Source organism: Sapajus apella, unplaced genomic scaffold, assembly GCF_009761245.1.
Source record: "Sapajus apella isolate SASKATOON/1434 unplaced genomic scaffold, GSC_monkey_1.0 scaffold20, whole genome shotgun sequence".
Classification (NCBI taxonomy): Eukaryota; Metazoa; Chordata; class Mammalia; order Primates; family Cebidae; genus Sapajus; species Sapajus apella.
The window spans coordinates 14,420,528-14,447,114 of record NW_022436960.1 but is presented as its reverse complement, the minus strand read 5'-3'; the positions used below and the strand labels follow the sequence as shown (position 1 = coordinate 14,447,114).

Genomic DNA, 26,587 nt, shown 5'->3' with positions numbered 1-26,587 from the left:
AAATTTGCTGATGGGAAGTACCTAGAAAAATTAACTTGAACAGATACTGCACTCTGGCTGCACATGGTGGCTCACACCTGTAATCCCAACACTTTGGGAGGTTGAAGTGGGAGGATCACTTGAGTCTAGGAGTCTGGGACCAGCCTTGGCAACATACAGAGACCCCATCTTTAAAAAAAATAAATTAGCCCAGCATCATGGCCCACACCTGTGGTCTCAGCTACTGAGGCTGAGGTAGGATGATCACTTGAGCCCAATAGTTAGAAGCTACAGTGAGCAGTGATTGCACTATAGCCTGTGTGATGCACAGCAAGAGCAAGAGCCTGAGTTTAAAAAAAAAAAAAAGGCTATCCCATTCTTTTAATAACTGGCAAAAGTTTCAAAATATAGACCAAGCTCTAGATGTGCAACTTATGCTAAAACTGGTAGTAGCTTATTTTATAACTTAGTCTTAAATCTGTATAAACACTTAATAACTAGATTTTATCAATATAACTTGAGAAAAAGAACAAAAAAAGTGACCCAAAAAGTCCTGTATTATTTCTGACACATATATATAATTGCTGTATAGTTTCTATGAATACAACTAAAAGATAAATGACTACAGAAGTATACGCAGGTGGATGGCAAAAGGAAGATGGAGAATTGCAAGCAAAACTGAAAAAATGATGAGCTGTCATGTGGCACCACCACTGACAATCCTAAGTAATAATAAAATGGTCAGAGAACCAGTAAGCAAATGACAGACTAGTCATGATTCAGTCTTTACCACCAATATTGCACTCACATTTTCAAAACCTAAGGACAATGATCTGCTCATTCTGGAACAGTTCTCAGACTAAGTAATACTTGACCAGTAAGTTTTACATGTTTCAGGCCAAGGTGGAAACAAAACAGATGATGAAAACAGCACTGACTTTTTATTACCAAGGCTAAGGTTACAGCAACATTGTTTGTCAATATGCATCACATTTCTCAACATTACGTCTTCTGCTGTGACATAATTTAAAAATTACTAGAGTTGTTTCTATATTCACAAGTCAAATACTGAATTGAAAAAAAATTCACAGATTTTAATATTTGCTGAATATATTTCACAAACAAGAATGATCTGTCATTACTATTTGAAATAAAATGTCCAGAGCCCTTTCACTGATTCCTAATTATATTCTTAGTATCATATTAAATCCACGCCACAAATTTCAAGATGCTGTGTGATTCAGATTTTACTGCCTCATTGTAACTTTTCAGGATACTTATTTTCATTGTTATACATTATTTTAAAGATGTATCATTTGGATAAAATCATAAGCATGTATTCAACTATGAGAAGTTTGAGCATGTTTGTTGTTTTGTATGAGCTGCGCAACTATACCAAAGGAAGGTCAAAGCATTACCTTCCTTACAGTTTACTGAAACACAATTATGAAATTTAAGCAGTGTGACATATAATACAGCTTCTAATTACTGCTAGAAGAACAAGATGTAATTTACCTCACCAAATAAATCATATCTAGTTTCAGAAGACCTTAGTACTATACAGTTCTCATAACCCCCAAGGAGTAAAAACAATACAAGTGTATCATGAGAAGACCTCAAAATCCTTCACCCTTACTCCACCAGCTGAATTCAACCTAACAGACTAAATTATCTGGAGCAGGGCTTCAGTTAAGGCTGCTTCAACTAGGTAAAGCTACTATGCCTGGTACTTTGGGAGACCTAACATATGAAAAAGAAGAGAGACTTGAAAGGATTAGGGAAAAAGACAAGACACTGGGGTAAACTCTACTCTTGGGATAAATAACGAGAAGATAAATAATTTACTATGGGTTTAGTTTAGTTTTTCTACCACCAATTTGGGCTATGATAATAGGTCTGTGACCCTAATCATCACTACTCAGAGTCCCAGCTTGAGAAAAATGAAATTACTTATCAGTTACCTTTTCAAAGTAATCTATTAAATATAATCTGAAAAAGCACTCTGGTGTCCAAAAACAAAAAACAAGTGAATACACAGCACCGCCTCATTCCTTATTCTGCAATCTCAATTTTGGCTTTTCTCATCTTTACTTCATCTTGCCTACCTTTGTTGTCCCAGGCCCTCTGGTTTCTCTCTTACACATTATAATGTACAGAGACGCAAAACAGAAAAACAACTTTGTGAAATTTAAGTACCAGGGCTTCTTGCCTACAAGACTTCAATCCAAGGTACCGGATTTGAAATGCCCAATTTAATTGTGTTCAACATACATAAGGGAATAAAATTTTGTAACCAAACCCAAATCATACTCTTTGATAAGGCGCCAAGAGCACCACACAAACACATTCTCAGATTGCTTTTAATATATTCTCCTCTGTAAAGGACAAAAATGCAGTCCTTAAGGCAATAAAGTGGCCTAAAATGATTTCTGAAGCTCCTGACTTCACCACAAAAGTTCTACTAAGACACTGATTGAAAATTACATTTCAAATATACCGCTCACTAAAGAAATGTAAACAAGCACTGGGACCAACTTTGAGAGACTGTCCAAGGAAGACTAAAAATAGCCCCCAATCGCGATTTAATTAAAAAAATACAAAAGTAGCTTATTTAGGAGTATTTTAATGAAGATGAAGAGAACTGGAAATCCGTGAAGTTATTTTTAGCAGCCTCTTCAGATAAGCCCTACCTTAAATTGCCTTCAGGTGTGAACATTTTAACATCCAATAAATGCCTGGAGGTTGCCGGGGGGGTTCTGCTGATAATAGCAAACAGTGAAACCTGAACTAATAATTATGGGCAGGGGGTGAGAGCCCTCCAGAACCAGCCCACCGCCTGCAATGCTTCCATCAGTCCTTTATTAGGTAAAGGACTCCCTCCACCCCAGGTGCTTTAAGACTTCGTTTAATAAGAAATCTCTCACAGGAGCTAACGGAATAAAGTGCTACCAAAATAACCTTTTCGCAGTTTTCATAATTTTGATGGAGTGGGAAAGGGGACAAAGCCTTCAAACCGCGCGCCAGGTGGATCCGCGGACCTGATCTTTCCGCACGGACCCGAGAGAGAGTCCCTAGACGAGGGAGAGGGAAAGGCGTTTGCAGGGTGCTAACTGGCGGACTCGGGACAGGGGAGACAGCTGCGGACTCCCCTCGGGGTGATGCTCCGTGCAGGAGCGGTCACGGGGTCCGGAGGGACCTGCGGGTGCAAACTCCGGGAGCGGCTCGCAGGGTGACTGCGGCGGCCCCCGCACCCCGGTACCTGATGATGTCGTCGCTGTGGCCCCGGTAAAACTTCTGCCGGTGCTCCCGCGGGCTGTACACCACGCCGACCCCCGCCACGAAGTACACGATCTCCTTGGCCGCCGTGTAGTAGAGGTTGTTGCGGCACTGGTGGCCCCGGTAGCCGTACACCCACTCGAGCCGCAGGTGGCAGCTCGGGGCGCTCCGGGCCGCCATGTCGCGGAGCCCACCCACCGCTCCCGCTCGGACCCGCGGCGGCGGCGGGAGGCGGCGGCTGCCCGGCGACGAAAGCCCTCCCGCTGGCGGCCGGGACTTCCCGCCTGCCGCGTCCTCTAAGCAGCACCCGGCAGGTGCATCTCGCTTCGGGGGCCGCCGCCGCCGCCTCAGCCCACGGGTGGGAGGAAAACCCTCGCCTCACGGAACATGCTGAGGGCCGCGAGCGCCGCCGGCTGTCAAGTGGGTGCTCCGAGCCCTTCGCCCGCCTCCGCTCGCCTCGTTTCCTCAGCCCGGAGCGCCTGGGCCGAGAGCGAGGGCCCGCCTCCAGCTCCTCAGCCGCCGCCCGCGCACGCAGCTCCCCACCCCGGTCACCTGCGGCGCTCGCGCCCCACGGCGGCCTTGTAGCCACAGCCTGGCTGACCCGCGCCGCGCACCCCCGAACCCAGCCGAGCCGAGCCGAGCGGAGCCGAGCAGCGGGCGCGCAGCTTTGCGTGGCCCCGCCCCGTTCCGCGCTTGACCCGCCCCTCCTGGAGCGGAGAAGAGGCTGGAGCTCGTGGGGACAAGGTGCAGGTGCGAAAACGCACGCGCGCCCGCGGGCCTCTGAGCCCTACCTCTTGGAGCTGCTCAATCCCAGGCGGACCCTTGGCGACCCCGGGGTCCTGCTGCTGGGCGTCCTCAACCGGGAAGCGCCTGCCGGTTCCTCACGGTCCCTGCACCCAGCCTAGGCCACGTTTATACCTGGGAAAAGCAACAACCGGATGCTAACCTCATTCTCTTTTTTTACGCTTGATACCTTGTGTCTTGCTACCTCATAGTGCTCTCGGGCCCAGACACTGGAATGACGCCGAGCTTCCTAAATGTGCTTTTCAATCATTTTTGAGAGACAGATCCTCGCTCTGTCGCCCAGGCTGGAGTGGAGTTGCGCAATCTCGGCTCACTGCAGCCTCCAACTCCTGGGCTCCAGCGATCCTCCCGCCTCAGTCTCCCAAGTAGCAAGGAGTACAGCTGCGTGTCACTATGCCTGGAGAATGTTTTGGTTGTTTTTTTTTTTTTTTAAGTTTATTTTGTACAGGCGAGGTCTTGCCGTGTTGCCAGGCTGGTCTCCAACTCCTGGCCTTCAGTAATTCTCCTGCCTCAGGCCTCCCAAAGCATTGGGATTACAGGCCTGAGCCACCGTGCCAGGCCCTAAGTGTATATTTTTTTAAGTGACCTCAAAGCTGAAAGTAGACTTTTGATTGTAAATTAACATGTGAGATCTGATTTCCAAATTGAAAAAAAAAAGTACTTGAATATATATTTTTTTAAATGACTGGGACACCATCAACAATTACTCTTAATTGAATAACTTCAATTGTAATCCTGTAGAAAACTCCTATAATAAAAGTATTGGGAGCAATCAATTCCTGACTATGTCATTTCCCCTCCTACTCAGTTTCCAAGTGTCCCCTTTCTCACGGGAATACAAATAAGATTTATCAACGCCTGTAAAAATAATTCGAAATCCACAATTTAAAAGGTGTTCAGGATAGCCACAGATTTACAACAAAAAATACTAATCAGGATACAGCAATATGAATCCTTACTGTCTAAAAATTACTGTTTGATTTCCCTAGGAAATACCAAGACAGAAATCTGACAAAAGCTAAAATATGCTACCATCATGTGAAGAAATATGACTCCAAAGGGGTTGACTCCTGTGTGGTACAGATTTATTGGAATAGATGTTATCCAATGCCTACTTCCTCGAAGATACAAATTACTAAATTGAGACAGAGGGTTACCTTTTCAGCTTTGATTATGACTTCTAATCTACATGCAGTTTACATGTGGGGAATAAAGGTCATTTGAAAGGAATTTACATAAATGTCATGAAAAGTAAACTGGAAAGAGTTTCCATTCTGGGTAGAATCTGAAAAAGACGAAGGCAGGATAGGTTTCTGGCAGCTGCTGCAAAGAAACAAAGAAATCAGGCCTGAGAAGTGGCTCTGAGGCCTAAGTAGGGTACCCTGGGCAAAGCCACACACAGTTTCTCTTTGTCACCTGGAGGTCGTTTTTCTGTTTTTTAATAAGAATATGTTCTAATTCACTATTGAGTTCCTTGAAATCCCCTGGTGAGAAAAAGAAAAATTGTGGATTATTCAAATTCAAGCAGTGAATTAGAAAATATTAAATATTTTGTTGCTATACATTTGTGATATATTAATTACTGGTTACATGTAAATTTTATGAGACTAGGAGATAGAAGAATATACATTTTTTTCTATGTTTCAGATTTTCCAGCACAATGTCTTATGGATCCCATGATACATACTTAAGTACTCAGATTAATAAGAGATTTAAATAATTTATTTTCCCATTATCATATTTTCCGTTATGATTTTAATGACCCAAGGGTAGAGTGTGAAGCAAAAATATTCTTAATTAAACCATCCTCAACTGACAATTCAAGACCAAAAGAGACCGCAAAGGCACAAAGGTGGCTAGAAAATGAGCCATTCATGAATACTAGAGGAAGAAAAAAACAAACCTGATCAGTTCTTACCCTCACAACTTTATATAATCCTGTATTACCAATATCATATCAGAAAGCTTAGTGAAGCTTTTATTGCTAGATGATATTCCATCATGTGTATCCTGCAGAAGTAATGCAAATAAGGATGTGAGAGAAAGAAACAAAAAATTCTACACATCAACAAATGGACATTTGTTAAGCATTCCAAATGAAAGCTACAGCACCCCCTGTATTAGTCCGTTCTCATGATGCTAATAAAGACATACCTGAGACTGGGTAATTTATAAGAAAAGAGGTTTAACTGACTCCCAGTTCCACATTGCTAAGGAGGCCTCACAATCATGGTAGAAGGCAAAGGAGGAGCAAAGTCACATATGGCAGCAGACAAGAAGAATTTGTGCAGGGGAGCTCCATTTATAAAACCATTTGATCTCATGAGACTTATTCACTACCACAAGAACGATATGGGGGAAACCACCCCCATGATTCAAGAGTCTACACCTGTTGCCACCCTTGACAAGTGGGAATTACTATAATTCAAGGTGAGATTGGGATGGGACACAGCCAAATCTTATCACCTGCTTTGGTAATCTAGTTCCTGAAACTTGAGTTCCTAGTATGAAATTTGAGATGTTTGAAGTATTTCTAAAATTTGGGCACATAAATCATGTGCTGGCTACTGATTAAGTTTATAAAGAAATCTAAGGCAAAGTGTAGAAAACATGGCCAACATGGTGAAACCCCGTCTCTACTAAAAATACGAAAAAGTAGCCAGGGGGTGGCACGCCTGTAATCCCAGCTACTTGGGAAGCTGAGGCAGGAAAATCGCTTGAACTGGGGAGGTGGAGGTGGCAGTGAGCTAAGATCATGCCTCTGCACTCCAGCCTGGGTGACAGAGTTAGACTCCGTCTCAAGAACAAACAAACAAAAAACATGCAATTACTTCTAGCTAGCTAATTCAGCCAACTTATGAATCATACTGATATTTTAGTAAGTTGTCCATTAAACTATCTCTGTAGTGGCTGGCACGGTGGCTCACACCTGTAATCCCAGCACTTTGAGAGGCCAAGGTGGGCAGATCACCTGAGGTGAGGAGTTTGAGACCAGCCTGGCCAACATGATGAAACCCCATCACTACTAAAAATACAAAAATTAGTAGCCTAGCCTGTAATCCTAACTATTCAGGAGGCTGAGACAGGAGAATCGCTTGAACCAGGGAGGTGGAAGTTGCAGAGAGCTGAGATTGTGCCACTGCATTCCAGCCAGGTCAACGAAGAGTAAAACTCTGTCTCAAAAAAAAAAAAAAAAAAATCTCTGTAGCCTTACCTTTAATCAGCCTATGGTACATACAGAGCCTAGCACAGTGCCTGGCACTGCAATAGCTATTCCATACATATTTATCAGTCGTTAATTAGAAAAGAGAATGTTGTGCAGTCACAATAGGATTCTTCACAGTTTTTACCTTGAACACTTGAATTCACAGTTTTTACCTTGAACACTTGAAATCTCTGAAAACTTGAACCTTTTTCTTTCTTTTTTGAGACAGAATCTCTCTCTGTTACCCAGGCTGGAGTACAGTGGTGTGATCACCGCTCACTGCAGCCTTGACCACTCAGCTCAACTGATACTCCTACCTCAGTCTCCCAAGTACCTGGGGCTACAGGCATGTGTCACTACACCCAGCTAATTTTTTATTTTTTAGTAGAGATGAGGTCTCACTATGTTGCCCAGCCTGGCCTCAAATTCCTGGGCTTCAGCAATCCTCCTGCCTCAACTTCCCAAATTGCTGGAATTATAGGCATGAGCCAGCATTAGCTACCATGTCCAGCCTTGAACCTTCTTTGATATCCAGTACTGTGTTAGTCAGGACTTTACATGACAGAAACCCACTCAAATGGCTTAAGATAAAAAAGGGAATTTTAATGCTTCATAAGACTGAAAAGCTCTAGAACTGACATCAATGCACTTGAATCGTAGGGCTCAAGTGATGTCATCAAAAACGAGTCATCAGTCTGGGCGCAGTGGGTCACGCCTGTAATCCCAACACTTTGGGAGGCCAAAGTGGGTGGATCACTTGAGGTCAGGAGTTTGAGACCAGCCTGCCCAACACGGTAAAACCCCGTCTCTACTAAAAATACAAAAAATTAGCCGGGCATGGTGGCACATGCCCGTAGTCCCAGCTACTCAAGAGGCTGAGGCAGGAGAATCACTTGAACCCAGGAGGCGGAGGTTACAGTGAGCTGAGATTGCACCACTGCATTCCAGCCTGGTGACAGAGTGAGACAGCAGCTCAAAAAAAAAAAAAAAAAAAGAAAAAGAAAAAGAAAAAAAAAAGAAGCAGGTCATCAGAATTAACTCAGTTCTACTTTGAGTAGACTCCATTGCCAGCCAAGCAAAATAGCTGCCAGCCGCTCCAGTTCTATATCCCACCCGCTTAGCAATCCCTGTGGAAAGAGCTTTTCTCAGCAGTTCCCCTGGAAACTGTTAGACTTTAGCCTGCTTTACTCTGACTGGCTGACTTATACGCCACCCTTGGATCCACAGAGTAGCAGCAGGTGTGCCAAGAACACAGGAAGGGGGACTAGGGGTGAGTGATCCTCCCAAAGAAAATCAAAATTGTATTACTGGAATAAGAAAGAATGGGGTCAGCAGCGCTGCCCAGGGCTGAATTGGATGCTTTAGCATTCCCCAGTCTTCATTTGCCAAACCAAATACACCTGTAATCTAAATAATAAAACAGATGTTTGGTAAATAAATGCAACTATAAGACAATACTCCTTCTAACCAGATTTCCACCCAAAGATCCTCCTCGGGGTGGAGGGGGCGAAGCCTGAAGCTAGCACCAAATGCCAGGCAGGCAAAACCAGCAGACATTCCCTGCTATTAACTATACTTTCAAATGCCTGTTAGGTTCCACATAAGGACTTTAAAAACTGGTACCATATTGAATTCAAATAAGACTCTAATCAAATTATCTTCTCCTACACATCTGCACATCTTGCCATCTTCTCTTTCTGTTTTAATATCAGTATTACCCAATTAGGCAGGTTGGAAAGATAGGCAGATAGCCTTTGGTTCCTAACGGTACCTCACCTCCAATATTTAGTCCCCAAGTCCTTTTGGCTCTGTTTCAGAAATATTACTAAACCTCACCCCATCTCTACATCCATCCACACTTTCTGAATCCCCACTGCCACAGTTCAGTTCAGGCTGTAATTATCTTTTCCCTAGATTCTGCCACCTGAGTTAACTGTAAAAATCATTTATCTGGCCAGGCATGGTGGCTCACACCTGTAATCCCAGCACTTTGGAGGCCAAGGTGGGCGGATCACGAGGTCAAGAGATAGATACCATCCTGGCCAACATGGTGAAAACCCATCTCTAGTAAAAATACAAAAAAATTAACTGGCTGTGGTGATGCATGACTGTAATCCCAGCTACTCAAGAGGTTGAGGCACAAGAATTGCTTGAACCCAGGAGGCGGAGGTTGCGGTGAGCCAAGATCGCACTACTGCACTCCAGCCTGGCAACAGAGGCAGATTCCGTCTCAAAAAAATAATCATAGTAAAAATCATTTATCTGATCATACCAATTCCCCTCTTTTATCAACAGTTGCTATAAGCAATTTTGGAATAGGTATCTTGTGCCTTGAAATGTTCTTATCCTATGACCCACAAATTTCTCATCTAGATATCTGTCACAAGGTAATAACAAAAACATGTAAATCAGGATTCATGTTCAAATATTTATCAAAAGGCTGGGCACAGTAGCTCCCACTAGTAATCCCTGCACTGTGGGAGGCCAAAGGGGGAGAACTGTTCAAGTTCAGGAACATAGTGAGACCTCATTGCTACAAAAAGAAAAAAAAAACCAATTTACCAGGCATGGTGGCACATGCATGCAGTCCTAGCTACTCAGGAAGCTGAGGGAGGAGGATTGTTTGAGCCCAGGAGTTCAAGGCTGCAGTGAATCATGATCATGTCACTGTACTCCAGCCTGAGTGACAGAGTGAGACCCTGTCTTTAAAAAAGAAAATTTATCACAGCATATCTTAAGACAATAAAAAATATAGAAACCTAAATGTGTAAACACAGGGAAAACTTTAAGCAAATTAAGTCAGTCAATATGATGAAATACTATAAACCATCAAAATTAGGCTTTTTAGATAAATTTTGGCAACATTGCAAATTTCCTATAACAGAATGTAAATGTTTTATAGCAGGATATAAAAATAAAACCATATATATATATATAGAATGAGCCTGGTTATATAATGTAATGAGGATTAGAACAAAAGAAACCAAATGTGAACAGTTCTGTAATATGATGGGTAATTTTTGAACTATTTTTGCCATGTTTTATAAGTTCTTTAAAAATATACACGTAGCTCACGCCTGTAATCCAAATGCTTTAGGAGGCTGAGGCAGATGGGTCACTTGATCCCAAGAGTTCAAGACCAGCCTGGGCAACATAGTGAGACCCTGTCTTTACAAAGAAAAATTAAAAAGCAGCTGGGAGTAGTGGCACGTGCTTGTAATCCCAGCTACCGGAGAGGTGGAGGCAAGGATAATCCTTTGAGCCTAGGAGTTCAAGGCTGCAGTGAGCCAATTATACCACTGCACTCCAGCCTGGGTGACAGCATCTGTCACCCATTTTCCAAGCCAAGCACTCACTCAGGTATTTTTTCCATACAAAAATACAAACCTAATTCATTTTCCATGCAAAATTCTGAAAGACTATCTCATCTTATTTTGTGTGTATGTGTATTTTGTCATTTGTATATTTGAAATAGAGTCTCTGTGTGTGTTTGTGTGTGTGTGTGTGTGTGTGTGTGTGTGTGTGTGTGTGTGTCTGTCTGTGTGTCTGTCTGTCTGTCTCGGAGAGACTCTGTCTCAAAACAGACACAAATAAGTAATTCCTAAAATTAACCAGGCCTTTCAAGAACTGCATGCACATTTGCAGCCTCCATGTTGTGCCATACCCTCAACCGTCCGCTGACAGCCTGTTGAACTCCTACAGAATCTTTGAGGTCCAGCCCGAATGGACCACCTTATTATGAGTTGGATTGTGTTCCTCCCAAATTAATGGGTTGAAATCCTAAATCCCAGTAACTTGGAACAGAGGTCCTCAATCCCTAGGCCGTGGACTGGTACCCGTCTGTGGCCTGTTGGGAACTAGGCTGCACAGCAGGAGGTGAGCAGCAGGCGAGCAAGGTAAGTTTCATCTGTATTTACAGCCACTCCACATTGCTTGCATTACCACCTGAGTTCCGTCTCCTCTCAGATCAGCAGTGACGTTAGATTCTCATAGGAGCACGAACCTTGCTGTGAATAGACTGCACACATAAGAGGGATCTAGGTTGCGCGGTCCCTATGAGAATCTAATGCCTGATGATATCTGTCACTGTCTCCCATCACCGGCAGATGGGATGGTCTAGTTGCAGGAAAACAAGACGAGGGCTCCCACTGAGTCTACATTATGGCGAGTTGTATAAGCACTTCATTACATATTACAATGCAATAATAGAAATAAAGTGCATAGCAAATGTAATGCCCTTGAATCAACCTGACCCCCCACCGTCCATGGAAAAATTGTCTTCCACAAAACCAGTCCCTGTTGCCAAAAAGGCTGCTGCCTTAGAATGTTACCTGATTTGGAAAATATTACATTGCAGATTACAATTCCTTAAATTAAAATGAAGTTCATACTGGAGTAGGGTGGGCCCCAATTCAAGGTGACAAAGGGGTAAATGGGATACAGACACTCACACAAGGCAAACTATGTGAAGATGAAGGCAGAGATTTGCAAGCCAAGGTCTGCCAAGGACTGGCACAACCACCAGAAGCTAGGAGAAGGGCATAGGAATGATTCCGCCCCACACCCCTCAGAAGGAACTAATGCTGCCAACACTTTGATATTGGACTTCTGGCCTCCAGGACTGTGAGATGGAAAATTTCTGTTGTTGAAGCCACTCAGTTTGTGGTACTTTATTAACAGTAGCCCTAGAAATCAAATACATGCCTCTCTTCTGTAGTTTGCTGTGACATCCCCATCCACATCCTCCAGAATTAATCAGTGTTCATTGAAGTACCTAGTACATTTTATTTTTTTTATTTTTTTGAGACAGAGTCTCCCTCTGTCGCCAAGCTGGAGTGCAGTGGTACAATCTTAGCTCACTGGATTCAAGCGATTTTCCTGCCTTAGACTTAAGAGTAGCTGGGATTACTGGAACCCACCACCATGGCCGGCCAATTTTTTGTATTTTTTAGTAGAGATGGGGTTTCACCATTTTGGCCATGCTGGTCTTGAACCTGTGACCTCAGGTGACTCATCTGCCTTGGCCTCCCAAAGTTCTGGAATTACAGGCATGAGCCACTACATCCAGCCAGTCCCTGGTACATTTTATACAATCATACATACCTTTATAGCAGCATTTACAGGATTTTAGGAAATTGTTTATACTTCCAGGATATGTGTTCTCAAGAGCATGCGTTTGCCACTTGATTCTTTTAGAATCTACAGTTCTCCTTCTTTACTTAGCCACTACCTCAAGTCTCAAGAAAAGAGCCTGATTCTGGATATTAGTTCTTTGTCACAAGAAAAAAACGAACAACTCCATCAAAAAGTGGGTGAAGGATATGAACAGACACTTCTCAAAAGGAGACATTTATGCAGCCAACAAACATAGGAAAAAGAGCTTATCATCACTAGTCTTTAGAGAAATGTAAATCAAAACCACATTAAGATACCATCTTACACCAGTTAGAATGGCAATCATCAAAAGGTCAGGAGACAACAGGTGCTGGAGAGGATGTAGAGAAACAGGAATGCTTTTACACTGTTGGTGGGAGTGTAAATTAGTTCAACCATTGCAGAAGACAGAGTGGTGACTCCTCAAGGATCTAGAACTAGAAATACCATTTGACCCTGTAATCCCATTACTAGATATATACCCAAAGGATTATAAATTATTCTATTATAAGGACACAGGCACACTTATGTTTATTGTGGCACTGTTCACAATAGCAAAGACTTGGAATCAACCCAAAAGCAATCAACTATAGACCGGATAAAGAAAATGTGGCACATATACACCATGGAATACTATGCAGCCATAAAAAAGAATGAGTTCATGTCCTTTGCAGGGACATGGATGAAGCTGAAAACCATCATTCTCAGTAAACTAATACAAGAACAGAAAACCAAACGCCGCATGTTCTCACTCATAAGTGGGAGTTGAACAATGAGAACACATGGACATAGGGAGGGGAACATCACACATTTTGGGGCCTGTCAGGGGCTGGGGGACTAGGAGAGGGATAGCATTAGGAGAACTACCTAATGTAGATGATGGGGTGATGGATGCAGCAAACCACCATGACACGTGTATACCTATGTAACAAACCTGCACATTCTGCATATGTACCTCAGAACTTAAAGTATAATAATAATAACAATAAAAAGAAATGCCAAAAAAAGAAAGAAAGAAAACAGAGCCTGAGGCAATGATTAAGGCAATGATATTTTTGTTGGGAAAGGGAAGCCCAGGCAATGAGGTTAAGGAAAAGAAAGTGAGGCGAGGAAAACTGTGAAGCAATGCAAAGTGACATAAAGTGATGTTACTCCCTGGCTACCATCTTATCAGAAGTCATGAAGACACAGAGCAGGTCACCAGGCAGGCATATCCACTTGGCACACAGGAAGTCCCTCAATATGCTGCAAGGACAAATCATGCCATGGAGTAATCCATAGTAAGGAGGAAGGATGGGAATTTATTCATCCAGCTTCCTCTTGTTCCCTCTTTCCCTTTGGTTAAAGTTCATCTCTCCAGGAGTTGGAATTAATACCCACACTTCCAGGTTTCATTGTTCAGCTTCTTCTGTGGTTTCTTGGCCACTGGATCACTGAACCCCAATTCTTACAGGGCAGCATGCAGAGAGCCAGGTGTTACCTACACACATAGTGAGTTGCATTACAGGACAGGAATTCCAACCAAGCTTAGGGAACCTAAGTATTTTATAATGGGCAGTAAACCTGTCTGACCTTTGCCCTGAAGGAGATGTCATTTTTATTATAGGGACAATAAACAAATCCGTCTCTGTTCTAGAAGAGGATCACACTATCTTTATCGTCCAATGTTGTTCACTACAGAAGTTATCCTTGAAAGACAGTCTGGAACCAAGGCAGCAAGTGCCTATACTTGCAAGGTGTGAAAAATGTGAGAGACCTACAGAACACTGTCCTAACACAGATCCAACACACTGCAGTCAAGTGTTTATTTCCTGACTGGAAATCCTACTAAATTATGATCAGTATTTAAAATTTATTTTGCAGCAACTGAGAATGACTTAGGCAGGTAATGCAACATAGTATATAGCCATAGCACAGCTAAACTACCAATAAGAAATCTATCTTGACATCAATCTAATAAAGGAAAACGTGAGAAATCTTTGCTCAGTAATTAACATAACAACCTTCAGGGACATAAACAATTCTACTAAAACAGTTACACAATATGTGAGGATGTAGTAACTGTGGATGCTTGCAAAGATAATAAAAGACATTATTTTACATTGTAGTGGTGATTATTCTGTGATTACCACTGACTTGTTTCAAGTTTCTTCATGCTTCTAATTCCTTCAAGTACATTGCCAACAATTCTACTGTTTGAAAGCATGTCACAGAAAGTAAAAGGTGAAGAATCACCACCATAGTCATTTTTAAACATAAATTGAGTGCCCATATGTGAATCATTGGGCTTGGTATTCTGGGGAGTAATACAAAAAATGAATGCACAGTCTGTGTTTTGAGAAATTTATGTTCCAAAGAGAAAAATGAGATAAAGACATAAGTGAAAAAAATATATAAACAAATGAAATATATATAACTATATATACATATTTTAATACAAGTAAACACCATATTTAAAAAATTACAAAAGAATTATAGAGTAAGCATGCGCTTATTAAAACATGCATTTTTGAATTCTACTTATCATTAAAACTACATTTTTTTCAAAAAAATAGATGTAGGAAAGATAAATAAAATTAGACTTACCATTGGTTGTGCAAAAAAAAAAGAAACTTAATTGTAAAGTTATGTATGGAAAGATAAAAAGCTAATTTTGATCTAGGAGGATATTTCCTAGATGTAAATGCAGCTTAATTCTAGATAGTACACTTCTAGAAAGAGGAGATATGATAATTGCTGATAAAAGAAGATAAAGTCAGGATGCATAAAGGACAAGGATAGTAATGAAATGCCACACATATTTTAAAGTCACAGACTGTACTGGGAAATAAAACTAGTGTTTTATTAGTCAATGATTGAAACATTATCTCTAAATAACATCTTTACATTTTGCAATATTTGTTTTTGTTTCATTCTGTGCACTCCCATGAGCATTTGATAATATTTGATTTACATATTTTGCCACCATTGCAAAGTAAATATACTTGTTATAAATGTTTCTGAATATAGACTTGCTCATAATTTAATCTACAATATAATGAAGCATAATTGGATGGGACTAGATAAATTCATTTAAAATTTCCTCTAAATTATAACTTATATTATTACAAATATGGGGTGGTCACCTGCCAATATAAAATACTGGAATATCACTGAGTAGTTCAAATGTTACTCCCTTATTTGTGATCCATTCTAGTATACTCTAGTTTATCTTCAAAAATATTTCTTTAAAAACAGGACAAAATTTACATCATTCAAAGGCATTTGTATATAAAATACATTGTAAGATCTGAACTATATGTTACTTAAATATTATTTTTTTCAAATCTAAATTGCAGTTACATCCCCTTCCCCACCAACTTCAATTTGAAATTCTCCAATGGCTTCCCACTATTTAAGATGAAGACCAAAATTCTTAACAAGACCAAAATATCCCTCATGGTCTTGCTCCTGTCTCTTTACCCTCATTTTACACCCTCTTTGTACTTACTGGGCCTTCTTATCCTAGGACTTCTTACTTTCTTTTAGTTCCTAGCACTTTGCCATATTACCCTGCCATAGGGACTTTTTTTTTTTGACAGGGTTTTGCTCTGTCACCCAGGCAGTGGCACCATAGTAACTCACTGCAGCCTGAAAACTCCTGGGCTCAAGTGATCCTCCTGCCCTGGCCTCTCAAACTGTTGAGATTATAGGTGTGAGCCACAGTGCCCAGCCTGATGGAGACTTTTTACATGCTGATCCTCAGCTGCTGGAAATGCTCCCCTCATTCAGGACACTTCAACTGGTTGACTTGTACCTAGCCTACATGCCTAAGTCAATTATCACTGGACAGCAAAGTCTTCCCTGACCTTCCTGAAGATGTCACATTCCCTTCTCACAATTTCATAACGACAGGTTCCTCGTGCTGAATATTGATCAAAGTTGCAGCTTTATATTTGCTTGTATAAATTATTCATGTCAGTGTTCCCCACTAGCTGTAAGCTCCTTGAGGGCTTTCATCAGAAAGATTGGAGCAGAGCAGGAAAATGGAGAGGGCCTCCCTTAGTGGTACAGGCATACATGCCTGATTGATGATCAACTGTCTCTGGGGGAGAGATGCTAATCTCCACCTACTTTCTTGGAATCTTCTCATAAAGCCCACCCCAGGCAAAGATCCCCCGCTTGTAGGGAAGGGAGAGAGCCAAAACCAATCAGTCCCTAGAGGGGAAAATATCCTCTGGAACCCAGGAATCTGCACCAATACAAAGCAGAGGTCTGCTTATTGTTAAGACAAGCAGAAAATGTTCCCAAACAAGATCAAACAGAGAATAAGGTAGTATTTGACTGTCATGGGGAGATGGCAGGAGCACCAAGAAAGCCTTGTCCCCAGGCCCAGGTTCATAGTTCTGCTGAAGCCCAGGAGGCTGGACCAAAAGAACAAAGAACACCCTCCTGCCCCACCACAAACTTAGTATAAGTAACAAGAACCAAGAGTCTGCTCTTGGGGAAGGGCAGGAACATAGAGACAACCTCTCCCTCCCTACTGTGGCATAGTCCCTGCAAAGACTAATGAAAGTAGGGGGTGGAGCAGAAGCACTGGGAATAATCCTGCAGCACCCCCGACATAATACATGCACAAAGTAACAGCAGCACACTTTTGGAGGAATATGAAGCTTGTGGTGCATTGAAGGTAACAATAGCAATGATAAAGCCCAAAACTAGTTCAGCTCCTGAAGAGATTAACCACAGCTCCTATAATAACAGCTGGACAGAAAAGAAGCATACCCATTTCCAGGTATAAACAGCGCTATGTTCCTCACCCTCTGCTATTCTTCTATCTATAGTGTTCTGGTATATACTAAAAAATTATAAGACACACAGAAAGCAAGGCAGGGGTTTGGTGGATATTGTGAAGAGATAAAACAATCAATAGAACCAGATTCAGAGATGACTAGTTGTTGGAATAATCAAATAGGGACTGTGATGGTTAATTTTATATGTCAACTTGACTGGGCTGAGGGATGCCCAGAAAAACGTAAAACACTATTTTTTGTTTTGGTAAAACACCAGTGTGAAACACTATTTTTGCTCTACAGTTACCTGGGCATTCCTTAGTCCAGTCAAGTTGACATACAAAATTAACCATCACAGTCCCTATTTGACTATTCCAACAACTTCTGTCTGTAAGGGTGTTTCCAGAAGAGCTAAGCATTTGAATTGGTACACTGAATAAAGAAGATTGCTTTTGTTGTAGGAAACAACCAGATTCTTGTCATACAACCAGGAAAATTTAGGCACATGAACACACCGTAAGGTGAGTAAGGCAGGGTTTATTGGGTGAAAAGAAAAAAGGAAAGAGGAACTCTCAGCAAAGCAAGAGAGAGTCCTGCTAGCAGGTCTCCTACCTCATACATTGAATCCCAGGTCATCACCCAGGAACTGAAGAGGCTAGGCTCCTCCCCCCTGCAAATGGCACAAACTTCCTGAGACGCCACCTTCTCCTTTCAGTGCACAGATGGGTATTCATTATTCAGAAAGAATCAATTGGGAAAGGGTGGACTTCATGTGGGAACAGCAGTCTGGTTTTTCAGCCTTCAGGCTGTTTTAGGCTTGAAGGTGGAGTTTCATCAGGGACCCTTGGCTGTCTTCTGTCTCTATCAATAAAGAAGGGCCTCATCCAATCTGTTAAGGGACTGAATAGAACAATAGGCAAAGGAAGGGAAAATTTTCTTTCTGCTTGAGTCAGAACACCTATTTTCCTCTGCACTTGGACATGGATGCTACTGGTTTAGGGCCTTTGGACTCAGACTGGGACTTATATCATCAGCTGCTCCGGATCTCAGGCCTTTAGGTTTGAGCTGGAACTGCACTGCTTTCCTGGGTCTCCAGCTTGCAGATGGCAGAACATGGGACTTCTCAGCCTTCATAATCGCATGAGTCAATCCCTCGTAATAAATCTCTTCATATATATCTACATATATCCTATTGGTTTTGAGTCTCTGAAGAGTCCTATTACAGAGAATTCAAAACTATTATGACTAGTATGTTAAAGAATCTTGGGAAAAAGGTGGACAATATGCATGAGCAATGGGAAATTTCAGCAGAGACAAAAACTATAAAAAAGAATCTAATGGAAACTCTAAAATTACAAGATGTAATATCAGAGATAAATAATTCCTTCAACAGATTCATCAAATCACTGACTGACACTGCTGTGGAAAGAATTAGTGATCTTTAAATTAGACCATTGGGAATTGTCCAAATCAAAAGATAAAGTAGAAAAAAGAAAACGGCACTCAAGAGCTGAGACATCAAATAATCTAACATACATGTAATTGGAGTCCTATAAGGAAAAAAGAGAGTGACCAGGTGCAAAGACATGTTTAAGGATATAATAGCTGATAATTTTCTAAAATTAATGAAAGGTAACAACCACAGGTCCAAGAAGTTTAGAAAATCGTAAGAAGGATATATATAAAACATACATGCAAGCAATCCTGGACATATCATGGTCAAAGCACTGAAAACCAAAGATTAAAGATAAAATTTTGAAGAAAAAGTTACATTCAGAGGAATCAAGATCTGAAAGATTCTTAAAAGGTCACATATCCACAGTCAATATATAAAAAGCAAATGAAATTTATTTGAGGTCAAATAGAGAAAAGGACTCAAAGGAGCCTGATTACAGTTTGGTCAAGGAGAGAATCTTTGTCTGGGTTAGTAGGTGCTTCAATGAAAAAATGTAAAAGGGAAATGAGGTGGAGGTTGTTTGGAGGGAGGACCTCTTTAATGAAGTGACACACTTCAGTGGGGACCTTTATGAAGTGGCAGAGTGAGGCAGGTGCATACCTAGGGGAAGAGTGTGGCTGTCAGCGAATAGCAAATGTGAATACCCTGCTAAACCAGTCAAGAACCAGCAAGAAGGCCAGTGTCACTTAAGTGGAATGAGCAAGGCCGAGGAGGTAAGATATGGTTGGGGAAGTAGCCAGAAGTTAACAAGTGTAGGACCTTTAGATAGCTTGGTAGGGAGTTTGGATGGTGGTGGTAAAGCATTCTGGAACTTAATTTTTCTAAAAAATAGCAGTACTCTAGCCAAATCAAAGGAATTTTCTTACTCATTGTCTTCCTCTTACATATGTGTATGTGTCTTTGTGGCAGATCAGAGTAGAAGGTAGGGATGTTAAGACTATACTGTATATTGCATTTTTCTTTTCTTTTCTTTTTTTGAGACAGAGTCTTGCTCTGTCACTTAGGCTGGAGTGCAGTGGTGTGATCTTGGCTCATTGCAACCTCTGTGTCCTGGGTTCATGCAATTCTCTTGCCTCAGCCTCCCAAGTAGCTGGTATTATAGGCATGCACCATCAAGCCTGGCTAATTTTTGTGTTTTTAGTAGAGGCAGGTTTCACCATACTGGCCAGGCTGGTTTTGAACTACTGACCTCAAATGATGCACCTGCCTCAGCCTTCCAAAGTGCTAGGATTACAGGCATGAGTCACCACACCCGGCCTCTATATTGCATTCTTTCAAATCAGAAGTTTTATATTTTAAAATACGTATATCAGGATTCCCAATAAAAGTTAAAGATTGGTTGGGTGTGGTGGTTCCCACCTATAATCCCAGCACATTAAGAGGCCAAGCCGGGAGAATTGCTTGAGCCCAGGAATTCAAGACCAGCCTAGGCAACACAGTAAGACCCTATCTATACAAAAATTTAAAAAATTAGCTGGGCGTGGTGGTGCATGCCTGTATCCCCAGTTACTTGGCAGGCTGAGGCAGGAGGATTAATTGAGCCTGGGAGGTAGAGGCCACAGTGAGCCATGATCTCACCACTGTACTCTAGCCTGCGTGACAGAATAAGAGACCCTGTCTCAAAAAGAAAAAAAAAAATTAAAATTAAAGGTCTTTAACTGTTTTACATATAAATGCTACATGGGAGGTAGATTTTATTTTGATTAAAATGTCATTGTTTCAGCTAAAAAAAGTCTAGGTCTACTTTTCTCTTCATCAGCCATGGCTCTTTGCCACTAAATAGGAATAAGGCATTCTTTCATATCATGTTCAATCACATCAGGATAAAATGGTGCCAGAGGTGGCTGTCACATAAACAGAATTTATACCAACAGAGTTCTCAGCTTACTTCAATTGTTGAAAATTAATTTATTTTCAGACTTCAGAACCTGATTTTTAGAGTACAAGAAGCTTGATAGAAAAAGCAATTCAGTGTGATCACCTCTCTTTATATGCTTAGTTTAAAAACTCTTTAGCCTATCTCTTATGATATAAATCAGAGGTAACTGATAAATATTCCTAAAAATACCTGGATAGATCACCTTAGTGAATGTGTAATTGCCTGTGAAATTCCCACCATGAAGATTTCTGCGAAACAAGAAAATTTAGAATCAAAGGAGACGTTTAACAATTTTATTTTCACTTTCTTAAGATCTTTGCCAAAATAACAGGTAATAACTTTACTGGATAGCTGTAACAGAAAATAGATCTTGGTAATAATTTGAGATTAATGTAATGCATATCATGAACAAAAATTGAGAAGCATTTTATCTATTTTTAGGGAGGTTGCTAGTTTTATAGTGCTTTTTTGATTTGGAGGTTACTGTAGTAGTAGCAGAGTATTATTAATTTTGTATTTCTCACCAGATAAAGAAAAAATTTTGTTCAAGTATTTCAAATGCCAGTAATATTGGATTGTGACTATGGCATAAAACAGTTTTTCTATGAATAAAGGCTCACATGGGATTAAGACGTGAAAAAAATGTGAAGATTTGAAAACAAAGCTACAGAAATTAAAACATAATATTTATGACATCTAATGGTCATAAATATTAACTTCATACCAATGGCACTGAAGAGACAAGGCATAAATAGGATTCAGTATATACAAGAATTAGTAGAGGATGAAGGTAGCATTCTGAATTACTGAATCAAAGTATACAATAAATTACAGAATACAAAATAAATATTTTTAAAAACAAGAGATTTCCTAGATAAAATTTTCTACAAAGAGAACTATCTGGTTGGGCGTGGTGGATCATGCCTGTAATCTCAGCACTTTTGGAGGTCACGGTGGGTAGGTCACCTGAGCCCAGAAGTTTGAGACTAGCCTTGGCAACATGGCAAAACCTCATCTCTACAAAAATTAGCCAGGCATGGTGGCCCATGCCTGTAGTCCCAGCTATTTGGGAGGTTGAGGTGGGAGGATCACTTGAGCCTGGGAGGCACAGGTGGCAGTGAGCAGAGATTGTGCCATTGCACTCCAGCCTGGGCAATAGAGTGAGACCTGGTTTAAAAAAAAGAAAAAGAATTCTCAAATTCTTTTAGGTTAACTACACTTACAAAGACTAATCTTCAAAGGCTTTGGCATTTTAATAAAAAATGTTATACAGCACCATGTTTTTAAATGGTTAAAATTGGTTTTCTAAGCATTTAAATAGATGCCAAAGTACATATTCAAACATTACATTATTTATTTAAAATATAACTGTCAATTTTGCATTTGGTATAATAGTATAGTATGTATTGAACTTCATTCAACTATTCAACAAATGTCTGTAAAATGGTTATCATCATGTGCCATGTCCTAGATGAACACATTTAAGTCTACTTAGGGAATCAGATATTACAATGTAACACAATAAGTTTTATTTTTTTATATTTATTTTTATTTTTGAGATGGAGTCTTGCTCTGTTGCCCAGGCTGGAATGCAGCGGTGTGATCTTGGCTCACTGCAGTCTCTGTCTCCCTGGTTCAAGAGATGCTCCTGCCTCAGCCTCCCAAGTAGCTAGGACTACAGGCATGTGCCACCACACCTGGCTAATTTTTATATTTTTTGTAGAGATGGGGTTTTGCCGTATTGGCCAGGTTGGTCTCGAACACCTGAGCTCAAGTGATCTGCCTGCCTCAGACTCCCAGAGTGCTATGATTACACCCAAAGACATGAGCCACAGCTCCCAGCCTAATTGTGTAATAAGAGTATTAATGGCAACTTGCAGACAGGCCCTTGGAGCACCCGTAAAGATCACAGCAGAGTGGAAATTTGGCCTGAATCTATCTATACCAATGAGAAAAAAAAAAAAAAAGGCATGTGGGGAGGAGATAAGGACACTACAGATGTTGGACAGCATGTGGAAGAACACTATATAAAGTTTAGAAGGAGTAGGGAGAAGTGAAGTGTGGTTAGAAGTGTACATTTGGTTGAGGGTGCAGGATTCTGACTAAACATGAGTTCAAATTCTGATTGTGCTACTTACTAGCTGGAGGACTTTTTGCAAGTAACTAAACCTAAGTGGCTATCCTTTCATCTGTAAAATGGGGATAGTAATAATACCCAGCTTTAATAGGAAGATTTAAGAGCACGTGTGGAACCTAGTATTGTGTCTAACCTACCCAGGGTAAGAGCTAAATAAATGGGCCGGACGTGGTGGCTTCTGCCTGCAATCCCAGCACTTTGGGAGGCAGAGGCAAGTGGATCACCTGAGGTCAGTAGTTCAAGACCAGCCTGGCCAACGTGGTAAAACTACGTCTTTACTAAAAATACAAAAATTAACCGAGCATGGTGGCGGGAGACTGTAATCCCAGCTACTTGGGAGGCTGAGGCAGGAGAATTGCTTTTACCAGGAGGCAGAGGTTGCAGTGAGCTGAGATTACACCATTGTACTCCAAACTGGGTAACAGAGTAAGACTCCATCTCAAAATAAATGAATAAAAATTAAAATAAATAAATAAATAAAAGTAGCCATTTTTATATTATTTATTACTATTTCATGTAATATCAAAAAACATTTTGCTATATATTTCTGAGAATTTTTCAGTCTATGGTTTAAAAATTTTGTTTTTATTTTTAAATTTTAATGTATTATTTATTATTTTTGTTTTGGAGACAGAGTCTTACTACGTTGCTGAGACTGGCCTCAAACTCCTGGGCTTAAGCAATCCTCCCACTTCGGCCTCCTGAATAGCTGGGACTACAGGCACCTACCACTGCACCTGGCCATTCGATGGCTTTTTAAATCACAAGTGAGTGCTAATTGCCAACCTCTTTTAGATGTTCTCTAAAAGAAAATAATATTTATTCAGGAATGGGGCATTGCAATGGAATATATGTGCCATAGTATTCTATATGCATATTCAGGGAGGTAAAGGATGATAAAGCTTTTTAAATGAAAAATAAAGAGGATTACAGATCTTTTGAAGTGATTATCCTTCAAAAGATCCATAACAAGGATCTGAAACAAGGGTGGCATCAGTCAAGGTTGGCTGGCCGATGTCTTCACAGAAGTATTTTTTGTGGAAGGTTGTCATGATCTTTGTGCAGTGTTGCGCTTTTTGTAGTCTTTTGTGACGGTTTTTGTTACGAAGCATTCATGCATAAGAATCCTCTCTTCATAGCCGCCCTCAGTTCTATTTGTCAGGATTTCGTTCATTTATTTTGAACACAAATGACACCATTTTGATTCTGATGACTTTCATGTAATAATGAGTTCACTTTTTCATACAGAGCCCAAGAGTATAAAAGTGTCACTCCTTCTGAGCAAAAATATGGTAAATGAATAACTTCAGACCACATTCGCTTTAGGGAATAATCTCTACCCAAGAATCAGTGGTTTATGTAACTGACAGAGAACTTGATAAGTCTTACAGAGAGCATCTATTACATGGTAAAAGGTCCAAAAAGTGGAAAGTTTCTGTGAATTCAAACATATGCATGTGGTTTTGCAATATTTTAAAATCATTTGCATGAGTAATTGTCCCTTGAAAGAATACACTGCATTTGCATGTTTCTTTCTTTAGGTCTGTTTCTGCCTCAGCCTATTGCACTCAGGTTTCTGTTCCTATTCACTCTTGGCTCCCTGAAACGACTCTGACAAATGTTGCAAATAGATACCTAAAGGCCCAATCAGTGAAATTTTTTTAAAGCTTTTGGTTTCCATGAATTCTTAGAATTGAAGACGGTTGAACTGCCTCTTTGTTTTGAAATTCTATGTGTACTTGAGCTTCATGATGCCATGTCCACCTGGTTTTCCTCTTATATCTCTGACCACTCTTTCTCAGTATGTTTTATTTTTACTCTTTTCATTACCTGCCTCTTAATGTTGAGAATCTACAGGGTTCTGTCTTGGCTCTCTTCTCATTCTACAAATTCTCCGTGGGATGATCTCACCCTCTTCATTGCTTTCCATGAGCAGATGTATAATAATATGAGTCTCAAATTTAATCTCCATCCCTGACCTCTCTCCATTTTTTCCGACTGGCTTCTATCTCTAGCCACTAACGGAATATCTCCATCTGGCTGTCCCAGACACTTAAAATCATTATGTCCCAAACTGATTTTAATCTCTCTTTCTCTCTCTCTCTCTCTTTTTTCCCAACCTGTTCTGTCTCCTTCATTCTCATCTTGGTGACTGGCTCCCCTATCCACACATGGACAATCTAGAGAGCTGGGAGTTATTCTGGCTTCTTTTCTTTCCTTAGCCAAATGTCCTCCCCATATTCAGTCAGTGTCCAAGTCCTGTTGATTCTATTTCTTGAACATATTTTGTCCTCTTCTGTCTATTCCCATTACTCCCAGTAACTCACAGCTTGACTACTGGAATAGCATCCTAACTGATCTCCCTGTCTTCGCTTTTAGGCAATCGAGCTGTTTTGTTTCACTGGTAAAACTTCTCTGGTGGCTTTTCATTTAATATGTGCTAAAATCCAAACTTCCCTGCGTGGTGTTCCATATTCTTAATGATCTGGCTTCAGCAAAACTTTCTGTCTTTTTTTCCACCTCTGCTTTTCTGCCCGCAGGATTGTGTGCTGCTGGGAAGCTTTTCCTCAGAGGCTGACCACAGAGCCATTTACAAACCCCACACACAGGTAGAATCACTCAGTCCTGTGCCTATGTTCATAGATGCGTTTTCTCACAGGTTTCCATCATGACTCCCATCATCCTTTATTAAACTTACTTGTTTGTATGCACATTTCACCCCATTTCTCTGGCATCTCATAGTATTTAAAACAATTTTTGGCATAAATATCAGTATCAATAGATATATATCAAGAACATCCTTAAAGAATTCCTCGAGAAAATTCCTCAAAGAACTTCCTCAAGGAACTGGGAAAATGAGAACAACCTCCCATCTCTTTGGTAATTCCTCAAACTGTTCTATGTCTAGCATGTAATAAATGTTGCCTAACTGAAATAGAGGAGCTACCTGGTTGCACACATTACTGATTCCCACCCAATGTGTTTCTGTGTTCTTTGAAAGACAATGTAATTGTGCCTTACTTGAATTAAATTGATGTGATCTCCACAATCATCCCATAAAATATCCGCTCTCAATATCATCCTCATCTTCATTTTGAATGTAGCGTGGAAAATGCTGTGGTGGCCTCCAAGTACACAACCAGGCAGACTGTTCCCGAGGCCCTGGAACTGAAAGGCTCATAGGCCAGATTAAGATGGTCAAATCAGTTAGTTTGTTAAACCAATTTAAAACATACAGTCTGAGCTTTGTGCAGTGACAATATGGTAGCCAATCAGGTTTATCCTAGGTGCAGTTATTGCTAATTGAAAACTTTTCCAGTAGCCTGCCATGACAACTTGCAAGATAGTCAGCATTGGCAATTTTTGACAGTCACTATGGAGACTGATTTTTTTTTTTTTTTTTAGAAAAAAGTGGGAAGAAAGGAGAAAGAGATTGGGTGGATGAATACATTAAATCAGGCAGGTGAAAGGACCACACTACTGTGGGTCACTCAATGTTCATATGTTCTTCCTCTCTCTCTGCCTCATCTGCCTTCTCCAAAGATGGCATGGTTACAAGAACCAGAGTGTAGGCAAGAACATTCAGAGATGGAAGGTTCATGGTGCCAATCTATGCTTGCTCTATCAAAAAGATAGAGGTTGCCGGGTGCTGTGGCTCACACCTGTAATTCCAATACTTTGGAATATTGAAGCAGGCAGATTGCTTGAGCCCCAGGAGTTCAAGAACAGCCTGAGCAACATGGTGAGACCACGTCTCTACAAATACTTAAAAAAAGAAATTAGTCGGGCACGATAATGCGTCCTGTACTCCCAGCTACCTGGGAGGATTATTTGAGCCCTGGAGGTTGAGGCTGCAGTGAGCATGAAATGAGCCATGATCGTGCCACTGTACTCCAGCCTGGGCGACACAGAAAGATCCTGTCCC

At 40.9% G+C, this 26,587-nt stretch overlaps 1 protein-coding gene and 1 non-coding gene across 11 annotated transcripts in view; one reads left to right on the top strand and one right to left on the bottom strand.

Annotated features, from left to right (window-relative positions):
- The window catches only part of EML5 (EMAP like 5), a 185,737-nt gene extending 181,848 nt beyond the window's left edge, over positions 1–3,889 (bottom strand). For 8 of the 10 annotated variants that reach the window (XR_004271749.1, XM_032287669.1, XM_032287670.1 and 5 more), the window contains exon 1: positions 3,239–3,435. Coding sequence is in view for 9 of the 10 variants with exons in the window: in XM_032287669.1 (XP_032143560.1) it covers positions 3,239–3,435 (197 nt within the window). In the remaining variant the exon portion in view is untranslated. Of the gene's footprint in view, positions 1–3,238 lie in introns of all 10 variants that reach the window. The other 2 variants (XM_032287666.1, XM_032287665.1) reach the window with 2 other exon arrangements.
- Positions 3,890–25,904: 22,015 nt separating this feature from the next.
- On the top strand, positions 25,905–26,044 carry LOC116558123. The gene has a single exon (XR_004271853.1). It is a non-coding gene; the product is annotated as a U4 spliceosomal RNA (small nuclear RNA).
- The last annotated feature ends 543 nt before the right edge of the window (positions 26,045–26,587 follow it).